The sequence below is a fragment of the Vulpes vulpes genome, chromosome 13 (assembly GCF_048418805.1).
Source record: "Vulpes vulpes isolate BD-2025 chromosome 13, VulVul3, whole genome shotgun sequence".
Classification (NCBI taxonomy): domain Eukaryota; kingdom Metazoa; phylum Chordata; class Mammalia; order Carnivora; family Canidae; genus Vulpes; species Vulpes vulpes.
Window position 1 is genome coordinate 123,092,656 of NC_132792.1, and position 24,940 is coordinate 123,117,595.

A 24,940-nucleotide genomic window follows, 5' to 3' on the forward strand; every position below is an offset into this window, starting at 1 on the left:
AGTGCCTTGCATACACAACAATGCTCAATAAATGTCTGTTGACTAAGTAACTCTGTATGGTTATATAGAATAATGTAAAAAAAAATTTTAAGGGGAAGAATTCTTCTCTTATATAAAGTCATCATTTAGTCTATCTTAAAATGTTTTTGTGGTGGAAGACTAATGGCCCCCACAGATATTCATGTTCTAATCCCCATAAATATGTCACATTATGTCACAAAGGGGAATTAGGCTGCAGATGGGATTAAGGTTGTTGGTTAATTAGTTGACCTTAAAAAAAAGCAGATTATCCTAAATTATCTGGGTGGGCCTTTACACGCGGAGGGAGTTGCATGTTGGCTATGAAACTGTGGAAGGGCAGCCACAAGCTGAGAAATGCAGTACCTAAGAGCCGGAAAGGCAAGGAAGCTCAATTTCCCCTACAGCCTCGGGAAAAGAATCCAGCCCTGCTGACACCTTGAGACCCCTGTCAGATTCCTGACCCACAGGACTGGATGGTAATGAATGTGTGTTGGTTTTGAGCCACCAAGGTTGTGGTAATTTGTTATGGCAGCAATAGAAACCTAAATGTACTTTTAATATTGGGGCTTTTTTTAAATAAAGAGAATTTTGGCTAGGAATCTTAAAGTCCCTTCTGATTCTACAATTGTTTGAATCTAAGTAAATCAAAAGTCTTTTATTCTATTGTTACCTAGGCAACAGTTACCTTTCAGAGGAGATAGGATCTGTCTTCTTTGATCAATCCCTGAGGGAAGAGTAAAAAGAGAGGATACTGTTTCTGCAGGTCACTTTCTAAAGAAATTTTAATTTAAAAGAGCTGAAGCAAAGATAAGGTAAACCAGGACTTCAGAATCCTGAAGAATCTTGAAAGTTTAGTGTATAGTCTGCAAGCGAGTTAAATTGTTCATTTACCTACCTAATGAACAGAATGGGTTATAACCCCAAAATATCAATACCAGAGTCTATCATTCTTAGACAAGTTTTACCAGGCCTTTACACGTTTTTTTTTTTTTTTTAAAGATTTTATTTATTTATTCATGAGAGATACAGAGAGAGAGAGAGAGAGAGAGAGAGAGGGAGAGAGAGGCAGAGATACAGGCAGAGGGAGAAGCAGGCTCCATGCAGGGAGCCTGACCTGGGACTCAATCCCAGGTCTCCAGGATCAGGCCCTGGGCTGAAGGTAGGGGCTAAACCGCTGAGCCACCTGGGCTGCCACCTATACACTTTTTAATTCGAATGCTCTTAGGTAAGTATCCATAGTCTTGTTCACCAAAGTCCATATCAATCCCATCAATCCTGGCCAAAACTATAACATATACATTACTCAACGGACTCCACTAGGCATTTGGCATCCCTATATGCCCCTAGGCATATAGGGGCCAACTATAAAGGTCTGCCTATGGCTGAAGTCAGATATGTGAAATTTAAATTTGGAAAACAAAACAAAACAAAAATAAATTTCGCATTTGCACTACCAGTTACTTTTACAGCATTACCAGTTATTACTTTAGATAGCAGTTAACTTGCCAGCAGGCATGTGATACCTGAAATTAAGCCAGGGTGGCCCTGGAATTACAATTTTTGGAATACACCTTAGGGGAGCAAGGCAGGGACAGGTAAACCTGAAAAGAGAGTATTAAAAAGATCTCAGGAGATAAGAAAGATACTGGCAAAAGAGGTAAGATGGTGTTAGAGTCAAAATTAAACCAATATCTTAATTTTGTTGAATGGTGCTCTGGGTTGAGGCACTCAGAAATCATCCTGTGACACACAAGACAAGTACTATCTAGAAGCACTTAACTTCGGCTGGCTACTTGATAAAGTGCATACAGATAAAGTGCATACAGGATCACTTATTCTAAGGACAGTCTTGTAGAAAAGGTAGGATCAGCCGACCTACAGATAAGGCAACAGGCTCAGGGAAAGGAGTTACTTTTCAAAGGTCACAGAGGTAGGAACAGGCAGGGCCAAAGTCTTTACTCTTTTCACTCTGTAAACCTGACTCCAGCCATAGATGCATTCCCAAAATTTGTTTTCCTCCAGCTTTCATGCCCTTCCTGTCACCCACCCTCTCCCCACCTCCACCTTGAGGCCGTCAGGGGAACAAGCCAGGGCATTGACCAGTGAGCGCTGCAAGTCAATCTGGAAGTTCTTCCTTTCTCAATTTCTATTTGCTGCCTATCTCTGGCTTCCTGCCATTTGCTAAAATGTTTGGTTAAATGCTTAGATACTCAGGTGACTGAGTAAATAAAGTATGTTTGATGGCAAGCATCAGAGCTTAATCTGAACTTGTCTTTTATAACCACACAAAATTTATGGGTTAATGGTTGCCAGGGGGTGGGGTGGGGGGATAGAGAAATGGGGAGTGACTTCTAATGGGTACAGGATTTCTTTTGAGGAGGATAAAATATTCTAGAATTACATACTAGTGATGGTTGTATAACTATGTGAATATATTAAAACCAGGAAGCTGTATACTTTATGAAGATGAATTTTATGGCATGTGAGTTACATCTGAAAAAAAAAGACTGTAGAGGAACTCTTGGGTGGCTCAGTGGTTGAGCATCTACCTTCAGCTCAGGACATGATCCCAGAGTTCTGGGATGGAGTCCCACATCGGGTTCTCCGCAGGGAGCCTGGTTCTCCCTCTGCCTATGTCTCTGCCTCTCTCTATGTGCCTCTCATGAATAAATAAATAAAATTAAAAAAAAGAGAGAGACTGTAGCAAAAAATCAAAGGATCAGATATTAACAAGTGTTGGAGAGGATATGGAAAAATTATAACCCTCATATGTTGCTGGTGAGAATGTAAATGGTGTAGCCAACAGTGGAAGATAGTTCAGGAAGATAGTTCAGCAGATCCTAGAACAGTTAAACAAAGTGTTTATTTATGATGCAGGAATTCTACTCCTAGGCATAATCAAAAAAAAAAAAAAAAAAAAAAAGAAAGAAAAGAAAAGAAAACATATGTCCACATAAAAAACTTGTATGGTAATGTTCTTTGGAGCATTATTCAGCATAGCCAAAAAGTAGAAACAGTCCAAATGTCCATCAGCAAATAGATAAATGAAAATGTGGTATATCCATTGCAATAGAATATTAATTGACGATAAAAAGGAATAAAGTGAGGCAGTCGGTTATGTGTCTGCCTCGGGCTCAAGTCATGATCTCAGGGTCCTGGGATTAAGCCCCTGGGATTAAGTCGAGCTCTGGGCTCAGTGGGGAGCCTGCTTCTCCCTCTTCCTCTGCCCCTCCCCCTGCTGTGCGTGTGCACACTCTCTCAAACAAATAAATGTTTAAAAAAAAAAGGAAAAAAGTACTGATATGTGGGGGTACAATATGGATGAATCTTGAAAACATTATGCTAAGTGAAAGAAGCCAGTCATAAAAGACCATATATTGTACGATTCCATTTACATTTATGTATGTCCTGAGGAGATAAATCTATAATGAAAGAAAGTAGATTAGTGGTTGCCTAGGGCTGGGATGGCTCAGTGGAAAATGGGGAGTGCCCACTAATAGGTTTTGGGTTTCTTTGTGTGATGATGAAAATGTTCTAAAATCAAAGGTGGTAATGGTTGTACAGCTTTGGTTAATATACGAAAAATCAATGAATTGTACATATTAAGTAACTGAAGTGTATGGTATGTGAATACCTCGATAAAGCTGTTTAAAAAATGGGGGAGGAGGGCAGAGGGAGAGAGAGAATCTCAAACATGCTTCACACCCAGCAGGGAGCTCAACGGGGTTGGGGGCTTGATTTCAAGACCCTGAGATCACAATCTAAGCTGAAATCAAGAATTGGACAGTTAGCCCACTAAGTCACCTAGGTGCTCCAAGCTGTTAAAAATTTATAGACTAATTTTCATTTGTCTTTAAGGTATTTACTTAAAGCAAGCCAGATTCAACTATAGTGAAAATTTGCTGTAATGGAGCTTGAAACCCTGCTTAGTTGACTATATTAAAGGGATTCAACTATTTTAAGGAAAGAAAATCTCATAATATAATGGTAACTGGACTTCTGTGAGGCTGAGTTCAAGGTTTTAGCAGGTTAACAGAGTGCTGCCTTCAGAAAAACCTGTAAATGACATCTCCTAATATTATTGCTCAACTATTTTTCCAGTACTAGCTTTCAGATACATGAAAAATTATTACAAATTAAACTAGGAATAGAGGCATAAGAGTAAATATATTCATCTTAACATGTTTTTTTTAATTTTTTAATTGTTGAAAGAACACCTATCTATAAAAAACTTATTTCTGGTCTGGAATTGAATATCATGTTTTATATATCATTTCACATTTGAAAAGCTATTATTAGAAAAGTACTCATTTGCAAAATTTTGAAATTTTATTTACTTAGGATCTTAGAATTTCACAGTAATGGAAGACCTATCATACCCATGTCTAGATACCTATGTATGGACACTCTGCATTGTTTGCTCTGACATAGGAAATGGATTTGGGAATGACAAGATGGAGACATCTTTAGGCAGCTTTACTCCAGCTGAAGATGATGGCGCTGAATGGTGGCAGTGGAGATGAAGAGAAACAGACTAACCAGAGAGATCTGAGGGAGATATGATCACTTGTACCTGGTGACAGGGTAAGTATTAAGAGGATAGGCTTCCGCAATCTCTCAGGGTAGAGTGAGAAGAGCCCCTAGGCCATCCTAAAGCTTCCCATGCCAGGTGCCTTCCAGGTCTAGAGAGAAGTAATTCTGCTCTCCTGGAAATCTTTCCACTCAGCTTAAAATCCTTCTGCCCACCCAAACTTATCTTCTTTTAATTTAACAACAAAACTTAATGTACAAATAAAAAGGTACACCTTACATATAAAAAAAAACCCTATATGGATACAGAAGTGAATCACCAAATTTTAATCAAGTTTAGACCAAACCATCTCTGTTCAGGAATCTAAGGAATTGGGATGCCTGGGTGGCTCAGCAGTTGAGCGTTTGCCTTTGGCTTAGGGTGTGATCCCAGAGTTCCAGGACTGAGTCCCACATTGGGCTCCCTGCGAGAAGCCTGCTACTCCCTCTGCTTATGACTCTGCCTTCTCTCCATGTCTCTCATGACTAAATAAATAAAAATCCTAAAAAAAAAAAAAAAAAAAAAGGAATCTAAGGAATTCATAGCTTGGAAAGGAATTTTATAGATATATACAGATGAACATTATCATTATACATTTGAGAAAACAAAAGTACAAAATGGTTAAGTCTCACCAAATGACCTAGAACCAGAGGTAATTGAATGTAGGTTTTGCAACTCCTAATTTTCTTACAGTTTTAAACTAATTTTATTTAAGATATATAAAATAATTTTACAGCTAATCTGTATAAAGACTATTCCTAAGTTTTATAAATCATATATTTCAAAATGCATATCTGCTCAATGGCTAATAAATAACATAACTTTAAATACTATAATCACACCTACGGCAAATGGAATAAGGTCATGGAAAGAAGGAATATAAGGAGCCATAATCTTGAAGCTATGATTGACCCATATACATATGCAACTAGGTCCCAGTTCTTAAAAACACATTAGAGAGGCATAGTCAAATTGCTCTTGAATTATAGTTATTGGATAAATTAATTTATATACAAACAGCACTACATACATCATCTGCTTATTTTAGGTCTTTTAAGAAAAGGCTTTCTATATGTCTTTTCAAATATTATTTTAATTTTCTTTAAGCATACTAAAGAAAAGCAAAAATGAAGGGATCAGTGAAAAGTGGAAAGCCTAACTAAGGAGCTACATTAAAAAGTTATCAAATCACTTTACTGAATAAATAAGGATCAAGGTGTAGAAACTGGAAAGTTTCATCTTTTACTCCAAATTAAAAAAACAAGAAACTGGATATGGATAAATGGACTATATTTCTAAGCAGCAGAAGATGAGGAGACACTGTCCTTGGTTCTCTGGAGCCTTCTGCAAAGACGTGGCTGAGGTGAGGCCATGCTACACCAGAGTCCCGGCCTCAGCCTCGGATGTGCCAGAACTCTCTAGTTCTACGTGTTTCTGATGGCAAATAACCACAGGCTGCCTTTGCCCCAGGGTCCCCTGTGATTAAGGAAAAAAAAGTCCACAGCTCCAAACTTTGCCAAACTATATGCCACAGGACAAATACTCTGCCAAAAAAAACCCCCCAAAACCAAAAAACAAACATAAAACAAAAGAAAGATAAAAAAAGAGAAAAGAATTACTCTGAATTGCTTTGTAACCAAAGTGATACAAAGAAAGCTAGATGTCCTGTTCAACACTGATATATCATTGATATATCATTGATATAAGATTAATATATGTTAATGCATATTATTCACTTACTAAGTGACCTGGAAAGATTCTATAAAGATTTTAAAACTGTACCAGCACCTTGCACTCTCTCAAAAATAAACAAACAAACAAACAAACAAACAAATAAAACGTTGGGAGATCGAGCCCTATGTTGGGCTCCATACTCAGCATAGAGTCTGTTTGAGATTCTCCCTCTCCCTCTGCCCTTTCCACTGCTCTCTCTCACTGTCTCAAACAAAACAAATTTTAAAAAACCCTGAACTGTTCCAGCACAAAAACTCACAGATGAGAGATAAGAGCCACAGTGATGACAGAAGGAAATTTCTAGGGCTGATTCTGGTAGAAAATAATCTAATTTATAAAGGAAGAAGACTATATATATTTTAAATACTTAATGTGGGGGTGCCTGGGTGGCTTAGTCAGTTAAGCATCTGTCTTTGGCACAAGTCATAACTTCAGAGACCTGGGATCGAGTTCCATGTTGGGCTCCTGCTCAGTGGGGAGTCACCTTCTCCCTCTTCCTCTGTGCCTCCCCCTGCTCATGTCTGCTCGCACATGCTCTTAAATAAATAAACAAAATCTTTTAAAAAATAATGAACAAAATATGTACAAATAACTTCAATTTCAGTACATTTATTATAGCAAATTACTGGGAATTGCCGTAAAGAAGTGGTGAAATAAATTACGCACACCCATGGGATGGAACACTGTGGAATATGTCACGTGTATGAAACGCCACACAGTTGGATCTACTCATGCTGCTGCAGAAGTAGCTCCAGAGTATATTAAGAGAAGTAAAGCAAGATGCAGGACTCTTGGGATGATACAAGTATATGGAATATGGAATGAGAAGAGTTTATTTTTAGGTGAAGAATAGCATAAAAAATAATTTAAAAAAATACCTTGTGGTATCTTAGTCATGCCTTTTTTGGTTCGTGTGCTTCTTTTCTCAGGTACTTTTCTGTCCCTTCCCACAAGGGCCTGCCCATCCCTGGGGCTTTCACAGGAAGTGTCCTCTGAGCTCTCCCACACAGCCACCTCACAGCTTGGTGGGCAGTTTTCATTATTGTTGATACTGTCCTGGGCAAGCACATCAGGTTTGCCCATGGCGCTGGTACCGCTGCTCAGACACTTGTGCCCGTCCCTCTCCAGCTGATTTTCATTTTCATCCGATGCAGAAGGCAAGCATGTCACTATGCGTCCCACACCGTCACCAGGATGGCACCCATCTTGTGACTCTATCTGCAGATTATCTGTAGGAGTTCCGCTGTCATCCATCAGAGCATCTTTTGTTGAACCATTTAAGTTTCAATCAAGTCTTTCCATATCTACAAAGACAAAAAGAAAAAAAGCTGCTTCAACTCTGGATTCTCAGTGATCTTTGAATTTCCTCTTGAGCTGTTTTACTCTAAGTAGGGAAAGGACAGAAAAGACCAAGGCTCATTTCTACTTCTTCCCCACTCACAATCCCACCCAACCTCACCTGGTTCTTGCTTTTACTACAGCGGTTCTCACCCCTGGCTGCATGTTTATTACCTGAAGAGTTTGTCCAACATGGAGCCCTGCTACTGATACGTTTTTTAAGTTCTCTAAGGTATTTTACTGTGCATGATGTTGGGACCATTGCCTTAATGAGATAAATTAATGGTTCAATGAGGTTATCTGCTAAAATCAATCCCTCATGTTATTGCTAGACACTTCCCAGACAAATGTACGTTGAAAAAGTCCTTTGTCTGCCTGAACAGCAGCAATATTTGGAAACAAACACATTTAAAGATATTGAAAAAGTAAATAAAAAAGGTATGTAGAAAAAAATTCAGGTAGTATATATTTATACTCTATTATACTCTATATATTATACTCTATTCTCTATATGTCATTTACTCACTAAAAATAAGCCCTGGAAAGTACCTTAGAATTGTCGGCAAATTCCTATTATATAATTAAAAAAAAAAAAAAAGAAAAGAAAAAAGAGGGCTATGATTAACTCTAGGCTAGTTTAGACTTGGAAAATCTAAATCTGTTCCAAGGATCCTTCTAACATTGTAAAGACATAGAAAATAGATTCCAAACCTTTTATCAGACATGTTTATCCCCTCTTATCATCTAAAAATATATTACATTTTAAGGAAAATAATGTCAGCAAGATTTTGGAATTCTTTGCTTGTCAATCATTATTTTGCGTTTGAATCAAATATTCCAGTAATCTGAGAAAAATGTTAGTGACTTTCAAAATTCTTCAAATTAATATAAATTCTTATTTGGTGTTTAGAAACACATCTATAAAGTACAATTCTTTTAAAACATGAAAACAAAGCACAAAATAAAACATTAGCCCCGCACTGATTGTATCAGATGTTTTCAACATATTTTGCAACTGGAATATTTCATTTGATTCAGACAAAAAAGTACTGGTTGGCAAACATAAAAATATCTAAATTTGTTTGGTATCATTTTCCTCATATCATTTCCCTAAAATAAATCCTAGAGTATACTTTTTATTTTAAAAATAGTTACTATTTTAATCAAGTGTCTTTGAGATCACTGTCATGAGAGAACCCAAGCCAATGACTTTTAAAATGTATGCAGCTAAAACAGACAAAGGTCAATAGAACATGATAGAGAGCCCAGAAATAAACCCAAAGTGATATGGTCAATTGATCTATGACAAAGGAGGCAAGTATCTACAATGGAGAAAAGGCAATCTCTTGTGGGGAAAACTGAACAGTCATATGTTAAAGAATGAAAACCGCACCACTTTCTCACACCAAATTTACACAAAAATAAACTCTGAATGGATTAAAAAGACCTATATATGAAACTTGAAACCATAAAAGTACTAGAAGAAAACACAGCCAGTATACTCTTAGATATCAGCATTAGCATCATCTTCCTAGATATATCATCACAAACAAGGAAAACAAAAGCAAAATAAACTATTGGGACTACATCAAAATAAAAAGCCTTTGCAAATGAAGGAAACCAACAAAGTGACATGGCAACCTACTGAACAGGAGAGGATATCTGCAAATGTTGTATCTCATAAGGGGTTAGTATACAAAATATATAAAGAACTTACACAACACCAAAAAGCCAAATAATCTGATTTAAAATGGGCAGAGTATCTGAATAGACATTCTTCCAAAAACAACAGCAATGAAAATGCAAACAAATGGCCAACAAAACATGAAAGGATGCTCAACATCACTCATCATCAGAAAAATGCAAATCCAAACCACAATGAGATATCACCTCACACCAGTCTGAAAGGTTAGGATCAGAAAGATAAGAAATAGTAAGAGTTGACAAGAATGTGGAGAAATGGGAACACTTGTGCACTATTAGTGGGAATGCAAACTGGTGTAGCTACTCTGGAAAACAGTATGGAGGTTCCTCAAAAAATTAGAGATAGAAATATCAGATGATCCAGTAATTCCACTGCTGGGTATTTACCCAAAGAAAACCAAAACACTAATTTGAAAAGATATATACACCCCTATGTTTATCATAGCATTGTTTTTTGTTTTTTTTTTTTAAGGTTTTATTTATTCATGAGAGACAGAGGCAGAGACAGCCTGCAGGGAGCCTGATGCAGGACTCCATCCCAGGACCCCAGGATCATGACCTGAGCCGAAGGCAGATGCTCAACCACTGAGCCACCCAGGCGCTTCTATCACAGCACTGTTAACAACTGTGGAAGCAACCTAAGCAACCATTGATCAACAGATGGATAAAGACTGCGTGGTATATATACACAACATAATAATACTCAGCCACAAAAAGGAATGAAATCTTGCCATTTATGACAACATAGATGGACCTAGAGGGCATACTGCTAAGTAAAAGGAGTCAGATAGAAAAAAACCAGTATGATATGATTTGACTTATATGTGGAGGCTAGAAACCAAACCAACCAACCAACCAACAACAAAAAGCAGAAACAGAATCATAAATATAGAGGACAAATTGTTGGTGGCCAGAAGGAAGGGCTTGGGGTAGGGGCGAAAATGGTGCAGGTGATTAAGAAGTGCAAACTTCCGGTTATAAGTAAGTGACAGGGATGAAGGGTGCAGCATAGGGAATAGAGTGGATAATATTGTAATAATCTTGTGACAGATGATAACAATACCATGGTAGCACAGTAATAACATTCTTAGTGTAAATCATTATGTTGTAACATCTGAAACTAATGTAACATTTTATGTCAACTATACTTCAATAAATCAACAAACAAGTAAATAAATAAAGTGCATGTAGCTAATACAGTGAAAATTACCCAAATGATCACTCACAGATGAGTAGATAAACAAAATGGGGTCCATTCATGCAAGGAAATATTATCTAGCCATAAGAAGGAAGTTCTGATACATGTAAAAATATGGAAAACCTTGACAACATTATACAAGTGAAATTAGTCTGACACAAAGGGATGAAAACAGTATGATTCCACTTGCATGAAATTTTTATGGCAGACAAATTCATGGAGACAGAAAACAGACAAGAGAGATGGAGGGCAGGGGAGAAAAGGGAGTTCCTGCATAATGGTTGCAATTTTTGCCTGGGGTGATGGAAAAGGTTTGGAAACGCAGCAGTGATGGTTACAAAACAGCGATGGTATTACTAGTGCCACTGCATCATATACTGAAAATCCGTTAAAATGGCATATGATATGTATACTTAATCGCAACAGTGAAAAGAAATTCATGTGTCTGTGCAGGAAAAATGTCAGTCCTTAAAACTAGGAGCAGCCTTGGCTATCTTCTAAATAATTCCTTTACATTCTTTTTTTAAAAGATTTTATTCATTTATTTGAGAGAGACAGAGTGCATGAGTGGTGGGGGATGGGGAGAGGGAGATGAAGAAGCAGACTCCTCACTTAACAGGAAGATGGACCTGGGACTCAATCCCAGGACCCCAGGATCATGGCCTGAGCTGAAGGCAGACGCTTAACTGACTGAGCCGCCCAGGTGCCCCTGATCACGCTGTATTCTTTTTTTTTTTTTTAAGATTTTATTTATTCATGAGAGACAGAGGCAGAGAGAGAGGCAGAGACACAGGCAGAGGGAGAAGCAGGCTCCATGCAGAGAGCCCGACGTGGGACTTGATTCGGGGTCCCCAGGATCACGCCCTGGGCCAAAAGTGGCACTAAACCACTGGGCCACCCGGGCTGCCCTAATCCCATTTATACTAACAGAGAAACCAGGTTTCATATTTCACCACATCATTCAGCTAATAAGTTTCTAAACTAACTTACTTCCATTTCTAAAAAGAATATGAAGCACCTATGATTCTGAGGCCATATTCTTGATCACTGTGCACTCTGTAGACATTGGGGAGAAAGTCACTGATAGGAGTATTTCACTCCAGCTGTGGCATACCTTGATGAAGAAACTCCACTACAGCAGAGGACACATCTCTAACGACCCAGAAGTTCAAGTTCCTGGAAGTACTTCTTTCTTTTCCCAGCAATTGCTAGATCTGCACACAAAATACCATTTCCTATATGGCTCACCCTTTTTCTGTTGAGAATCCTTTTGGCCTCAAGACATTTTGTCTCTTACTATTTTGTGATGACATGACTTAATTCTCAAAAGGTAACTTTGTAAACTACTTTCCAATATTAACTCTTCCTCCAACTCTAAGTCTTTCCAAGGTGTCAATGTCCTGTAATTATTCTGACTGGATACATAGCAATTATTCAAGGCCTGGCTCAAAAGCCATTCCACTGTACCTCCCTGAGGTCTCCATTCCAGAGACCTATGGCATAATGTACTGCTTGTTAGCACTCTGAACCACACACACACACACACACACACACACACACACACACACACAGAGTCCTTCACAAAGACTGCTCTGCACTGCGTATTTTTGCAGATATGTCCGATTAGCTTGAAACCACTTGAATACCCATAACTCAGCCACAGAGAGTTTTTATTCTTCACAATATCTAGCCCTGGGCCTTGTACTTAAGAGCTACAATGACTACACGGCACTGACTGGCATATTTTGCCTTTTAAAAGCATGGTAGTGAGTGCAGTTCAAGTTCCCACCCTCTCATGTGAAAACCACATTCCAAATATGTATGCTGTGCAAAAGCTACTTGACAAGTTGACTCTGTACAGCTGAGAATTTCAAGCAAACATATCCAAGTCAGGCTTAGACAAAACCTGAAAAACCACAAAGCTTTGTGAAAGAAGCCTTAAATAAACCAATAATTTAGAGCCACAGACTAACAAAAAAGAAATCTGTATTTTGTCAGAAATATTCTCGATCCCAAGTATAATTTGAATTCATCTTTTGATACATCTTAATGGATATCTGCTGAGATTAAGCATCACTTGTCACTCAAACTAAAAACTTAATCTATGGGGATGGCTAAATATGTATTACTCAATTATTTTATTAAAATCCTTTAAGGAGGGATGCCTGAGTGGCTTGGTCGATTAAGTATCAGACTCTTTTTTTTTTTTTTTTTTTTAGTATCAGACTCTTGATTCCAGCTCAGGTCTTGATCTCAGAGTCTGGGGATCACGTCCCACCACAGGCCCATACTGGGCATGGAGACTGCATAAGATTCTCTCTCTTTCCCTCTTTCTCTCTGCCCCTCCTCTCTACTCAAAAAAATAATACTTCAAGGAGATTTTGAGTGAAAAATTTCTATAATCCATACAAATTAGGCCTAAATACATACTTTCACTTTTTTTTTTTTTTAAAAAAAAGCAAGCTCTATGCCCAAAGTGGGGCTTGACCTCACTATCCTGAGATCAAGAGTCTCAGGTTCCACTGACTGAGCCAGCCAGCCATTCTCATACTTTCACTTTTGAAAGAAACCGAGATTCTTTTTTTTTTTTAAGATTTATTCATTCATGAGACAGAGAGAGAGAGAGAGAGAGAGAGAGGCAGAGATATAGGCAGAGGGAGAAAGCAGGCTCCAATGTGGGACTCAATCCCAAGACACCGAGATCACGCCCTAAGCTGAAGGTAGATGCTCAACTGCTGAGCCACCCAAGCATCCCGAAACCGAGATTCTTAAGAGTTAAGATGCAACCCCAAGTTGAAATCTGATGCCTTCGCAGTCAACCCAAAATTTAAAGACAGCTATCAAACCAATAAGGTATTCTATTAATCCCAAATTTAAATTTGGCTACTACTAGTCAGCTCAGGATTGAGAAAGAAAGTCACCATATGCATATGTTGTTGTGTTTATTATGAGGATTACATATGTCACTTTACATTTTACCATCATATTCGCTACACATATTCCAATACACTTCTATCTCATTGCTAAATCTAAGATCTTCTGTGATTAATGCTTTGTTTAGATATGTGTACCTGTAGACAATATTCAGTATATCAGCAATCAAAAGTATGCCTCAGAGGAATGAGTCTCAAAAATTTTGCAACCCAGAATAAGGAATTCATTTTGCACGGAGATCCTGTACATACAACAACAACAAAACAACAACAACAACAACAACAAAAATATATATATATATATAACTGAAAGGTTTCTTGAAACTAAACACATTCTGATGCATTCTCCATTCTATTCAGTACTATTTCATATTTTTAAAAATGCTGATCAAGATTCACTAGGCTGATTTCATACCCTGCTAATAAGCAATATGCTATAAGGTGGCTATTTGGAATTAATAGTATCTCAACCTGAGGACAACCATCCAAGGACCAGAAAAGTTTGTGATTATCTCCAGATAGTTTTCTGAAAATGCCAGTCATATGAAACTCAGACATATAAAACTTCAACTTCATTAAAATGTCCCTATAATTTCAATATCATAATTTTTGCTAATTTGTATCATTCCCCTCATTAGTTAAAATTTAACTAAACTATTAAGCCTGACCCAGGGTCCCTTGGCTGACATCTCCAGCTGTGAGCTATATTCTATACCTATGTTGTCCAATGTAGTATCCACTAATCACATATATATGGTCACTGAGTACTTTAAATATGCACAGTGAGACTGAGGAACTGAATTTTTACTTTTAATTTTAATTAATTTAACTTTTAATTAACTTAAATTTAAAAACAGGTTTTGATTCAGCTACTGAAAAACTTATGTATGTTTAGAACAAACTAGGTATGTCAATCTACTTTCTCATCTGTAAGTTTTAGGAAGTCTAAATATAGACCAAGCATTTCTAATAAAAGATGTGTCCAAATTGAGATGTGCTGTATTTGTAAAATACATACCATATTTCAAAGACTTATGAAGACAAAGAAGGTAAAATAGTTCACCAATACTTTTGAATATTGATTTTCTGCTGAAATAATATTTTTATCTACTGGGTTAAGTAAACCCTATAATTAAAATTAATTTCACCTTTTAAAAAGCCTTTTTAATGTGGTGACTATGAAAAAAATGCTATATATGGTTCACATTATATTTCTACAGGACAGCTCTTTATGACATTGTCTTGACAGTGCCACAGCCAAAGTCATGCAAGGCTCACGGTATTCACTCCATCCCAGACTCTTACCTGATAATACAAGTTATGCTGCAGGCATTTCCTGGCTGAAGATATTATAACTATAATTAAACAAGGTAAATAGCTACTGAAGGAAATAAATACTATACACTTTTGAAATCAATTTGTAAGTACCTGTCTACATTGGTGTTCAGAATGTAAAACTGAGGGTCATGCCATCTCTTTTTTGGGGTACTTCCGGATATTCAAACTAACTAGTAAGATAGCCATACAGTAATCTTTCTAAATACTTCAATTTCTATATAATAGTACAGTACAGGGGCATCTGGGTAGCTCAGACAGTTAAGCGTGTGACCCTTGGTTTCAGCTAAGGTTGTGATCTCAAGGTCCTGAGACTGAGTGCTGCGTCTGGCTCTGTGCTCAGTGGGGAATCTGCTTGAAATTCTCTCCTCCTCTCCCTCTGCTCACACTCTAAGTAAATAAATAAATATTTTTAAAAGTACAGTACAGAGACAAATGGATGGCTCAGTGGTTGAATATCTGCCTTGGCTCAGGTCGTGATCCCAGGATCCTGGGATCGAGTCCCACACCAGGCTCCCTGCAGGGAGCCTGCTTCTCCCTCTGCCTATGTCTCTGCCTCTCTCTCTGTGTCTCTCATGAATAAACAAAATCTTAAAAAAAAAAAAAAGTATAGTACTATAGTAACTATAGTATAGTTAACCAGAGCATACTCATATTTCTTCAATGAGAATAAAAAAACATTTCATAATAAGGAATTCATTCTTAATACAGAAACAAGAAAGGTCATAAAAAATTTATGCCAGAAGGAAGATAAACATATGACAAAGTACATAACAAAACCACAAGCATAGGGATCCCTGGGTGGCTCAGCGGTTTAGCATCTGCCTTCAGCCCGGGGCATGATTCTGGAGTCCCGGGATCAAGTCCCACATTGGCTCCCTGCATGGAGCCTGCTTCTCCCTCTGTGTCTCTGCCTCTCTCTGTGTGTCTCTCATGAATAAATAAATAAAATCTTAAAAAAAAAACAAACAAACCACAAGAATATAAAAGAAAACACAAGAAAAATAAATGATCAATTATAGTCAAACGTGAGGTAATGATTCTAAGGAAAAAACAACCAACATGGATTTTTATTTATATGGAGAAAGTAGTTTTCAAAAAGAAGAAATTAAGTGAAATCATGTAACTGCTAAGTCCAAAACAACCTTGCTGCAGCTCACTTGAGTAAAGAAAGTATAATTTGTTTCATCCTTCTCAGTCCTCCCTTCCTTAATGGGGCTCAATTCAACACAGCTGACACATCCACAGGGCCTTTGAGGTCAAAACCCATTATATACATGGAGGGGCACCGGGTTGGCTCTGTATAGTGTCTGCCTTTGGCTCAGGTCACAATTCTGGAGTTCTGGGATCGAGCCCCACCTCAGGGTCCCTGTTCTGCAGTTAAGTCAGTTTCTTCCTCTGCCCCTCCCACCCTATGCCCTACTCATTCTTTCTCTCTTTCAAATAAATAAGTAAAATCTTAAAAACAAAACACACCCAAGCCCATTACATACATGGAAATGACAGTCTTGTCAAGAGCCTCACCACGCGTATATCCATCCACGCAGTGCAGAAAGTCACCACACTCCTCTTTGCCCTCTCTCTTAGACATATACAAATTTTACTTAAAGAAAAAAAAAAGAAGGAAATCTCTAAAATAGTATGAGCTCAAAGACATCTTCAGGTATCCATCCAGCGACACGTATTATTAGCAACAATTTCTAACAATTTTTTTCAATTAACATTCAGCAATTTTACCTACTTCAGGGTAACTGACTTTATGACTCAAGACACTCCTAGACATTAATGACCTTGAAGATAAAGGGTGGGCAAATCATAGCATAGAAAGTTACCAGTACAACACAAGCATTTTATTTAGTTTCACAGTTAATGCCACACAGAGAAGGGGAATCACAGTTTAGAGGAATAATCATTTTACCAGGTTCCCAGAGAAGTTGTGCTTACTTGGTTTCAAATGCTTCTTTGCTGTAAAACATATCGCAACCATACTTTGAAGCCACAACCAACAGAACAGGAACCTGAAAATATTTTCTGGTTCAGATCATAATGATTCCTTTTAAAACAAAAATTATGTTTACTAGTACATACCTACGATATATTTTTGTGGAAACTGTCTTATTAATTTTTAAACTTAGAACACTTTCCTATGCAACTGGGAACATCAAGTAATCTATCTACACATTAATCATTAAATGTACATATAAAATTTGGGCCGAAGGCTGTCTCAGTAGGTGGAGTATGCACTCTCCATCTCCCGGTTGGGAATTCAATCCCCACACTGGGTGTGGAGATTATTTAAAAGTAAAATCTGAGTGAATAAATAAAATCTTAAAAAAAAAAGAGTAAAATCTTAAAATATATATATATATATACACACACACACACACACACATAAAACCTACACATTTTATTTTAAGATTTTATTTATTTATTCATGAGAGACAGAGAGAGAGACAGAGACACAGGTAGAGGGAGAAGCAGGATCCATGCAGGGAGCCCAACCTGGGACTTGATCTCGGAACTCCAGGGTCACGCCCTGGGCTGAAGGTGGCACTCAACCGCAGGGCCACCCGGGCTGTCCTACACATTTTATTTTAAAAAGACAATTCCTGCTAATATAGCAGCAAGATCAAATAGTTCTTTAGAACCTTCCCTTAAGAGGCCTGACCAAATAGTATTTTCTGAATAAAAAATGCTTATTATTAACAGTAATCCACAGTTATTGAATATTAACTAAGTATCAGAAAGTGTTTCAAATATTTATATATATATATATATATATAAAATTTAATCCTCATACAGATCCTACAAAGTAGTTCTATAATTATATCCGTATTATAGAGGAAACAGCAACAGAAAGATTAACTAAATAGGCCAAGGTTACATAGCTAGTACGTGGCAAAGTCAGGATCAAACTCAAAGGTCCCAACTCCAGAGCCTATACCTTTAAGCACCATAATCATTTTAACATTAATTTTAAAAATCAATTATTCTCATATATACATTTTGTAAACAACAAATTGCTAGCTTGAATGAGCAATACAAACAATTCCTAGTGCCTTGAAATATGTTTCAGATATATAAAGCTTAGAAAACTGGTTAAGGCAAAATAAAATAAAACCCACCAATAAGACTATTTACTTGCTGTATTCCTTAAACATGATAAATTCATTTATTTAGAGTTACAGATTTATCTCTGTAAATCCCTGTTAGAGATCACCATCAAGAATCTGACATGTTCCTTTGTACAAACAGAATAATTTCTGTGAGGCAGATGACAGATATCCACTGAGTAAACATCACAGCTAACAGAGAAACAAAGGACAAGTCTCCTAACTTTGACAGTACACCCCTAATGAGCAGAGAAATTTACCACATGTATACCCATTATATATGTTTGTTTCTTACTTATGTGGACATATACTAGGCTTATATATATGCACATATCCACTTTTAAACATGAAGAAAGGATCTTAGAGTTCTACCTCTGGCAAGGGCAGACCAGTTCATTTCAGCCAAACTGTCCTGCTGATAACAACCAGAAAAGCTGGCAGAAAATTTCAATCTGGAGGCCAAAAAAGCTGAGCAGCTATTTTAACAGACTTACAGACCTGGAGGAAAAACCGAAGTCTGGGGCTTGCCAAGAAAAGGGGAGCCTCTGGCTTTCCAATGGGACCTAAAAGGGTTACTCCCTAGAAGAAAAGGTGAGGCTGAGATAGTCCAGCCTTCACAGGGACTGAAGCCCCGCAGAATCATTGTCATCTCTGGTTGAATTAGGTTGATCTGCTATAACGTGCTTGCCTACCAACATCAGTAAATCCCCTCTGGAAGACGAAATCCAACAAAGGCTCAGACTATCTCCACTAGTTTTCAACCATAAGGCCCAGTATATAATCTAAAATAACCAGGCAGACGAGAGATCAAGATTTGACAAAAAACTGGGAGAAAAAACAGTTAAAAGAAATAGATTCATAGGAGATCTATACACTTGAAGGATTACATATGTTAACCTACAGGAACTTTAAAACAAGTTTTGTTAAAATGTTCAAGGACATAAATAGGTAAGAGAAATTTCAGAAGAAACCAGAATTGGTAATATAGTAGCAAAAACAAATAGTTTAGTTTGCTTTTTAATCAAATCACTAGATTTGATTTTTAAAAATTAATATTGTATTAGATACTAGATCAGATACTCTAGATCTTAAAAATATAGTAACTGAAATCATTCCAGATATGGAACTCAAGGGCATGTTTAGCCTTTAACCTTTTTTTTTTTAAGATTTTATTTATTCATGAAAGACACACACACACACACAGAGGCAGAGACACAGGCAGAGGGAGAAGCAGGCTCCATGAAGGAAGCCCGATGTGGGACTCGATCCCGTGTCTCCAGGACCACGCCCTGGGCTGAAGGTGGTGCTAAACCACTGAGCCACCTGGGCTGCCCGCCTTTAATCTTTATTAATTTCTAAAAGACTTTAGAATGACAAAGAAATCAGTGTATGATAACTTTTGAATGTATTCAACACAGTGTCTAATAACTTCATCAATTCTAGAAAATTTTTATTTAAATGTGCTTTTTAAGGGGCAAAACAAAAAGAGACAGTTTCCTACACTCTATTTTCTATTGTTTAAACCCAGTCACTATGATATGCACTAGGCCTGGCTAAGCTCACTTTGCTACCATGAACAAATCTTTCCCTACAAAATCAATTTCTTGCCTTACGCTGATTTATGAGTATTTCAGAATAAAAATTAGACTGAATGAGATCTCATATTCCCAAACTTCTAAGTCATAACTAAATTAACATGCACGTAAGATAATAATCAGATCACTCAAATATTGTCTTTGACACAAGCACACCAACTATATATTTGTGCCACTATCAAGAGACTTGGGTGACTTAAGAGGTGATATATTGCCAAAAGGCCCAGCTGTCATGTTTGCTTGTTTCATGTGTCCTCGACATTTAGTAAATAAGTGTTATCTTTGAGTCCCGTGGTTTATTTTGCAGATCGTAAGAGACAGAACATTGAATTCTATGATAGTCATGGACAACATGGAATTATATTCAAAATATCTGCCAAAAAAATTTTTTTTTCCGTTGCAATTAACTTCTAACAAATGAGTAAATGCTGTGCTGTACTTTGCAAAGAGAGCAGACAAAAAGAAGCTGGCTAATATCTATAACAAAACCATTGCTCCAGGGGTGCCTGGGTGGCTCAGTGGTTGAGCGTCTGTCTGCCTTTAGCTTTTAGGTCGTGATCCCAAGGTCAAGGTCTACAGGGAGCCTGCTTCTCCCTCTGCCTATGTCTCTGCCTCTGTGTCTCTCATGAATAAATAAAATCTTAAAAAAAAAAAAAAAGAAAAGAAAACCACTGCTCCAAATCCTTGATCACTAGTGGGAATCTTTAAATCATTAAATGTATCAGAAAGGGATGTGCTGCAAGATTTTTAATCAGAGGAGTAACACGATTAGGTTTACATATGAGAGAAACCACTCATGTTGATCTTAAATAATAGGTTTCCTTTCTTTTTCCAGAATGAGATATGTATGCGTTGCTAATAGAACAGGAAACGGCCAGCTGAAAGGGTAACAGGAGAGACAGCACAGACTGAGAAGTGGGATGGCATCCAGGACACAGGCCAGGTGAATGCCCTTAAAGATTTGGGCCATGTTTCCCGTTGTCACAGAAGGATGTGTGTGTGTGTGTGTGTGTGTGTGTGTGTTTTACACCAGAGTTAAGTTAGAGGCATTTGTAGTCCATAAAGGGAAATAAGGAGTAGGGTATCTGTGGAAGGAGGAAGCTCAGAGAAGGTTTGAAACAGACCCTCGAAGGCCAGGGGGCTGCTGCTGCAGGCCCACTGAAATTCAGGACTACAATCTCTAGGGGCGCCTGGGGGGCTCAGTCCCGAAGGAGCTGCCTTGGGCTCAGGTCATGATCCCTCCTGCTGAGCAAAGAAAATGCTTCTTCCTCTTCCTCTGCCTGCCACTCCCCTGCTTGTATGTTTTCTCTCTCTCTCTCTTTCAAGTGAATAAATAAAATCTGACAAAAAAAAAAAAAAAAAAAAAAAAGCAGCAGCAGCCAGTCCCCAGTCTACTCAGTCATATACATTGCCTTCAAGACATGGGACAAGGAAGACACGAAATAGCAACTAATAGGTTCTTTCAACCTAACTTACAAAAGTATCAACAGAAATGCTGGCATGTTCTCACTGTAATGAAAAGAAACAGATTATCTTCAGTTTGTCTCAACACCAATTTTCATGAATATTCCCATTTTTCTGTCCTGCACCGCTCTGCCATTCTTCTTCCTGCCTCTTCATGCTGACAAGAAAACGCAGTTTGTAAAATCCTGGCCTATATTGTAACTGTTCAGCATAGAGCACCACCTCATCTCAACCCGTCACTTCAATCTCACAGATGGTATTCATGACACTTCCGTGCTTCACATAGTTTAAACACCAGAGTTCTAAAATGCCACCTCTTTTGTTGAAGTCAGTTTCAAATTTTATCTTATTGCTTAGCAATTTCAGACATGATACAAAATGAAATTCCTGGAATATGGTCAATATACTGATTCCATGAATCTGGAACTTAAGCTCTGATATTAGCTCTTTTTTGGGATTTAAAGTTTCCTCTAAGATTCCTGCAAACTCTAACAATCAACAATTCTTGTTCTTAGTTCTCAAGTCCTCTGTTGTCTTTTACTGCTTCAAGGCTAAAACAAATATTGCTTCCTGGTTCATTGTTATGTGAGCTGTGATTGCTAGTTATCTACCCAAAAATTACAGTTTCAGGCAAACTCACACTTTTTTCTTCTGCCACCTTTACTGGCTGCATTTCCTTATCTTGAAAAGCAGTGATATAAGGTTGCCCTTTGAATAGGAATATGATGCTCCTGCCCCACAGCCAGGAGAATACTAGTTCTGAACTGTTTATGCCACACAGTTACTAATTCTTCATTTTTTATCCATTGGTCTTTCTACCCCAAAGCACACATTTGGATGGCACTGAAGGCTTAGTAGCAGGGCAGGAAACAAAGCAAACAAATCTCCACGTGGAGCCTGAACCTCGACCTCAGAAGTGGAGTGCTTTAACTGAACTAGGCTGATGTTAATGTAATCAATCCTAATTGTCTACTACGAATAAGATACACTTACCAAAAACAAAACAAAACAAAACAACCCCCCCCCCACATTTACTAGATACAGTGGGAGAAGACAAAGACAGATGAGACAGCTCACCTACAAGCTTATATTCCAAGGTTAGTACCCAAAATAAAACAAGAAGTCAGTCATACGATAGTAAAACAAAACACAAATAATCTGATTTTAAAATGAACAGAAGAGGGGCGCCTGGGTGACACAGTTACGCGTCTGACTCTTGGTTTTGGCTCAGGTCATGATCTCAGGGTCATGGGATTGTGCCTTGTCAGGCTCTGAGTGAGGTCTACACCAGAGTCTACTTGAGTTTCTCTCTCCCTCTGCTCCTCACCCCATCTCTTTCTCTCAAATAAATAAATAAATAAATAAATAAATAAATAAATAAATAAAATCTTGAAAAACACACAAAGACTTATGAAAGGGCTACAGGTACATGAAAAGATGTTCAACATCACTAGTCATCAGGGAAATGCAAATCAAAATCACTATGAGATACTATCTCATGCCTGTTAGAACAGCTCTCATCAAAAGGACAGGAGACAACAAATGCTGATGAGGATGTGGTGAAAAAGGAACCCTCGTACTCTTGGTGGGAATGCAGACTGATGCAGCCACCATAGAAAACAGCATGGAGAATCCTCAAAAAATTAAAAACTGAACTACCATATGATTCAGCAATTCCTTATCTGGGAATATAGCCAGAGGAAATGAAAAACACTAACTTGTAAAGATATATGTACCTCATGTTCACAGCATTTTAAAAATAATAGCCAGGAGAGGAAACAACCTCAGTGTCCCTCTACAGATGAACAGATAAAGACAGAAATAAAGCAGAAATTATCTGTTGTGTGTGTGTATGTGTATGTATGCTTGAGATTCTCTCCCTCTGCCTCTCCCCTACTTGTGCATGCATACTCTCTCTAAAATAAATCTTTAAAAAAAAGAATATTCTATTACAAAACATAGTAGAAATAGGGAAGAGAGATGAAACTAGAACAGAATCAAAGAGGTAGACCTGCTAGATATAGAAAAGGTAAATAGAGCTAAACATAAGTAAGAAGGAATGGAAGAACCAAAGACTATCAAATATTCCTGAGACCACAGAGGAGAGGAACCAAATATCCATGAAGGTATTGATATGAATGAGTTATTAAATCAGCCTCTCTAGATCAACACACCTTTGCTTGAGAAACAGACAAGATGCATAGCTGTAGCTCACACTAACTGGTGGAGCCCAACATGGGCCCGGCACACTTGTCCCTGCTTTCCTCACACAGGCTGAGTGTTGGCTCCAGGAACTTCAGTCTGAGTAGCTGCCCTGCTCGTCCTCAACTCTGGTCAGTGCCATCAGCCGGGAGGGCTGATCCAGCAGAGAGTGGATGGGACGTGTGAAGGTCTCTACCCCCACCCTATCCTAAGTGCGTGGAGAGGCAGTTTCAAGAGAAGGAACAAGCATAAGCTAAATAAAACAGTGAGCAAATACAGTGTGTGTTTTAAGAACAAACTGTTGGGACTTTGAAAAAGGAGTCTATAGGAAAGAAGGGGGTGATGAGATTGATCACTCGAGGTGGGGCTAGATCAAGATGACAAAGGAATTTAAACCAGTGTTTCTCACACTCTCTGTTGTGGAAGAGCAGCTTTTTTCCCCCTTCCAGTAGGCCATGAGTCACCTACTAGGAAAAAAGGAGAGGAGGGAAAAGACATATAAAACACAAATGCTGGGATCCCTGGGTGGCTCAGCGGTTTAGCGCCTGCCTTTGGCCCAGGGCGCGATCCTGGAGTCCCGGGATCGAGTCCCATGTCGGGCTCCCGGCATGGAGCCTGCTTCTCCCTCTGCCTGTGTCTCTGCCTCTCTTTCTCTCTCTAAGTCTATCATGAATAAATAAAATCTTAAAAAAAAAAATAAATAAATAAAACACAAATGCTGTATGTATTATGATTATATCCAGGTAACACTTACTCCATTGAAATGCCACAGAAGTTTCTGAACACTCTCAATTGTGGAGTGCTTTCCATGCTGGCAGGTTCTGGTGGACTCTCACCAGACTGCAGACCATAATTTGAGCTGCTCTGATTCAGACGTTGTGTGGATAGACTGAAAAGGCATTAAGGCTGCTGACCCAAGGGCCAGGGTGAGAGAAAATGTGCTCTGTGTAGACTCTTGGAGGTAGTGGAGTAGGGGGTAAGGGATGAGGGATGAGGGAGCAATGAGGTCAGCACTAGAGGGGGCAGTGCTGGAAACAGGAACACAACAGACCACAGAAGCAGAGTTCACAGTCTGGACTATTGACTGGATGTGGGAGGTAAAAGACAGTGGACTTTGCCACCAGAGGTCGGGGAACAGCAGTGCACTAGAAGATTGCACAGGACGAGGAACCACCTGCTTACCAGGCACCCGCCCTCCTCCCAATCACAGCCCCTCACTGCCTGTCCCATCACCTCCAGATACAGGTCCCTCTCTCCCTGAGGATACACTACAGAGGGAGAAGGTAGATGACAGACAAACAGCAATGCTGAAGTTGTGCTTCACTTAAACCTTTTGATTTTGGTGAAGGTTATTCTTTGGAAGTCAGCAAATTTGATCATTCTCAAGCATAAACATCTAAATGTTTCATCTTCCGAAAAACAAAGAGTACTAAAAAAATATTACTGATTTCATTCCTGACCAATGTAAAAGTTTACAATTATCTTTTAAACTTTAACCAAGAGGGGCACCTGGGTGGCTCAGTTGGTAGAGTGTCTGCCATTGACTCAGATCATGATTTCAGGGTCTTGGGATTGAGTCTTGTGTGGGGCTCCCTGCTCAGTGAGGAGGTCTGCTCACTGGGGAGGAGTAGGGAGTCTGCTTCTTCCTCTCCCTCTGCCCCTCTCCTTGCTCATGCTCACTCTTTCTTATACTCACTCACTCTCTCTCTCAAATAATAAAACAATTTTAAAGA

General features: G+C 38.4%; 1 protein-coding gene across 13 annotated transcripts in view; it reads right to left on the minus strand.

Moving 5' to 3' along the window:
• Window positions 1–24,940, minus strand: part of CNST (consortin, connexin sorting protein) — a 121,736-nt gene that overhangs the window by 64,662 nt on the left and 32,134 nt on the right. For 9 of the 13 annotated variants that reach the window (XM_072732813.1, XM_072732812.1, XM_026003419.2 and 6 more), the window contains one exon: window positions 7,204–7,629. In XM_072732813.1, the coding sequence (XP_072588914.1) occupies window positions 7,204–7,579 (376 nt within the window). In that variant the 5' untranslated portion in view covers window positions 7,580–7,629. Of the gene's footprint in view, window positions 1–706; window positions 746–7,203; window positions 7,630–24,940 lie in introns of all 13 variants that reach the window. The other 4 variants (XM_072732806.1, XM_072732808.1, XM_072732807.1 and 1 more) reach the window with 1 other exon arrangement.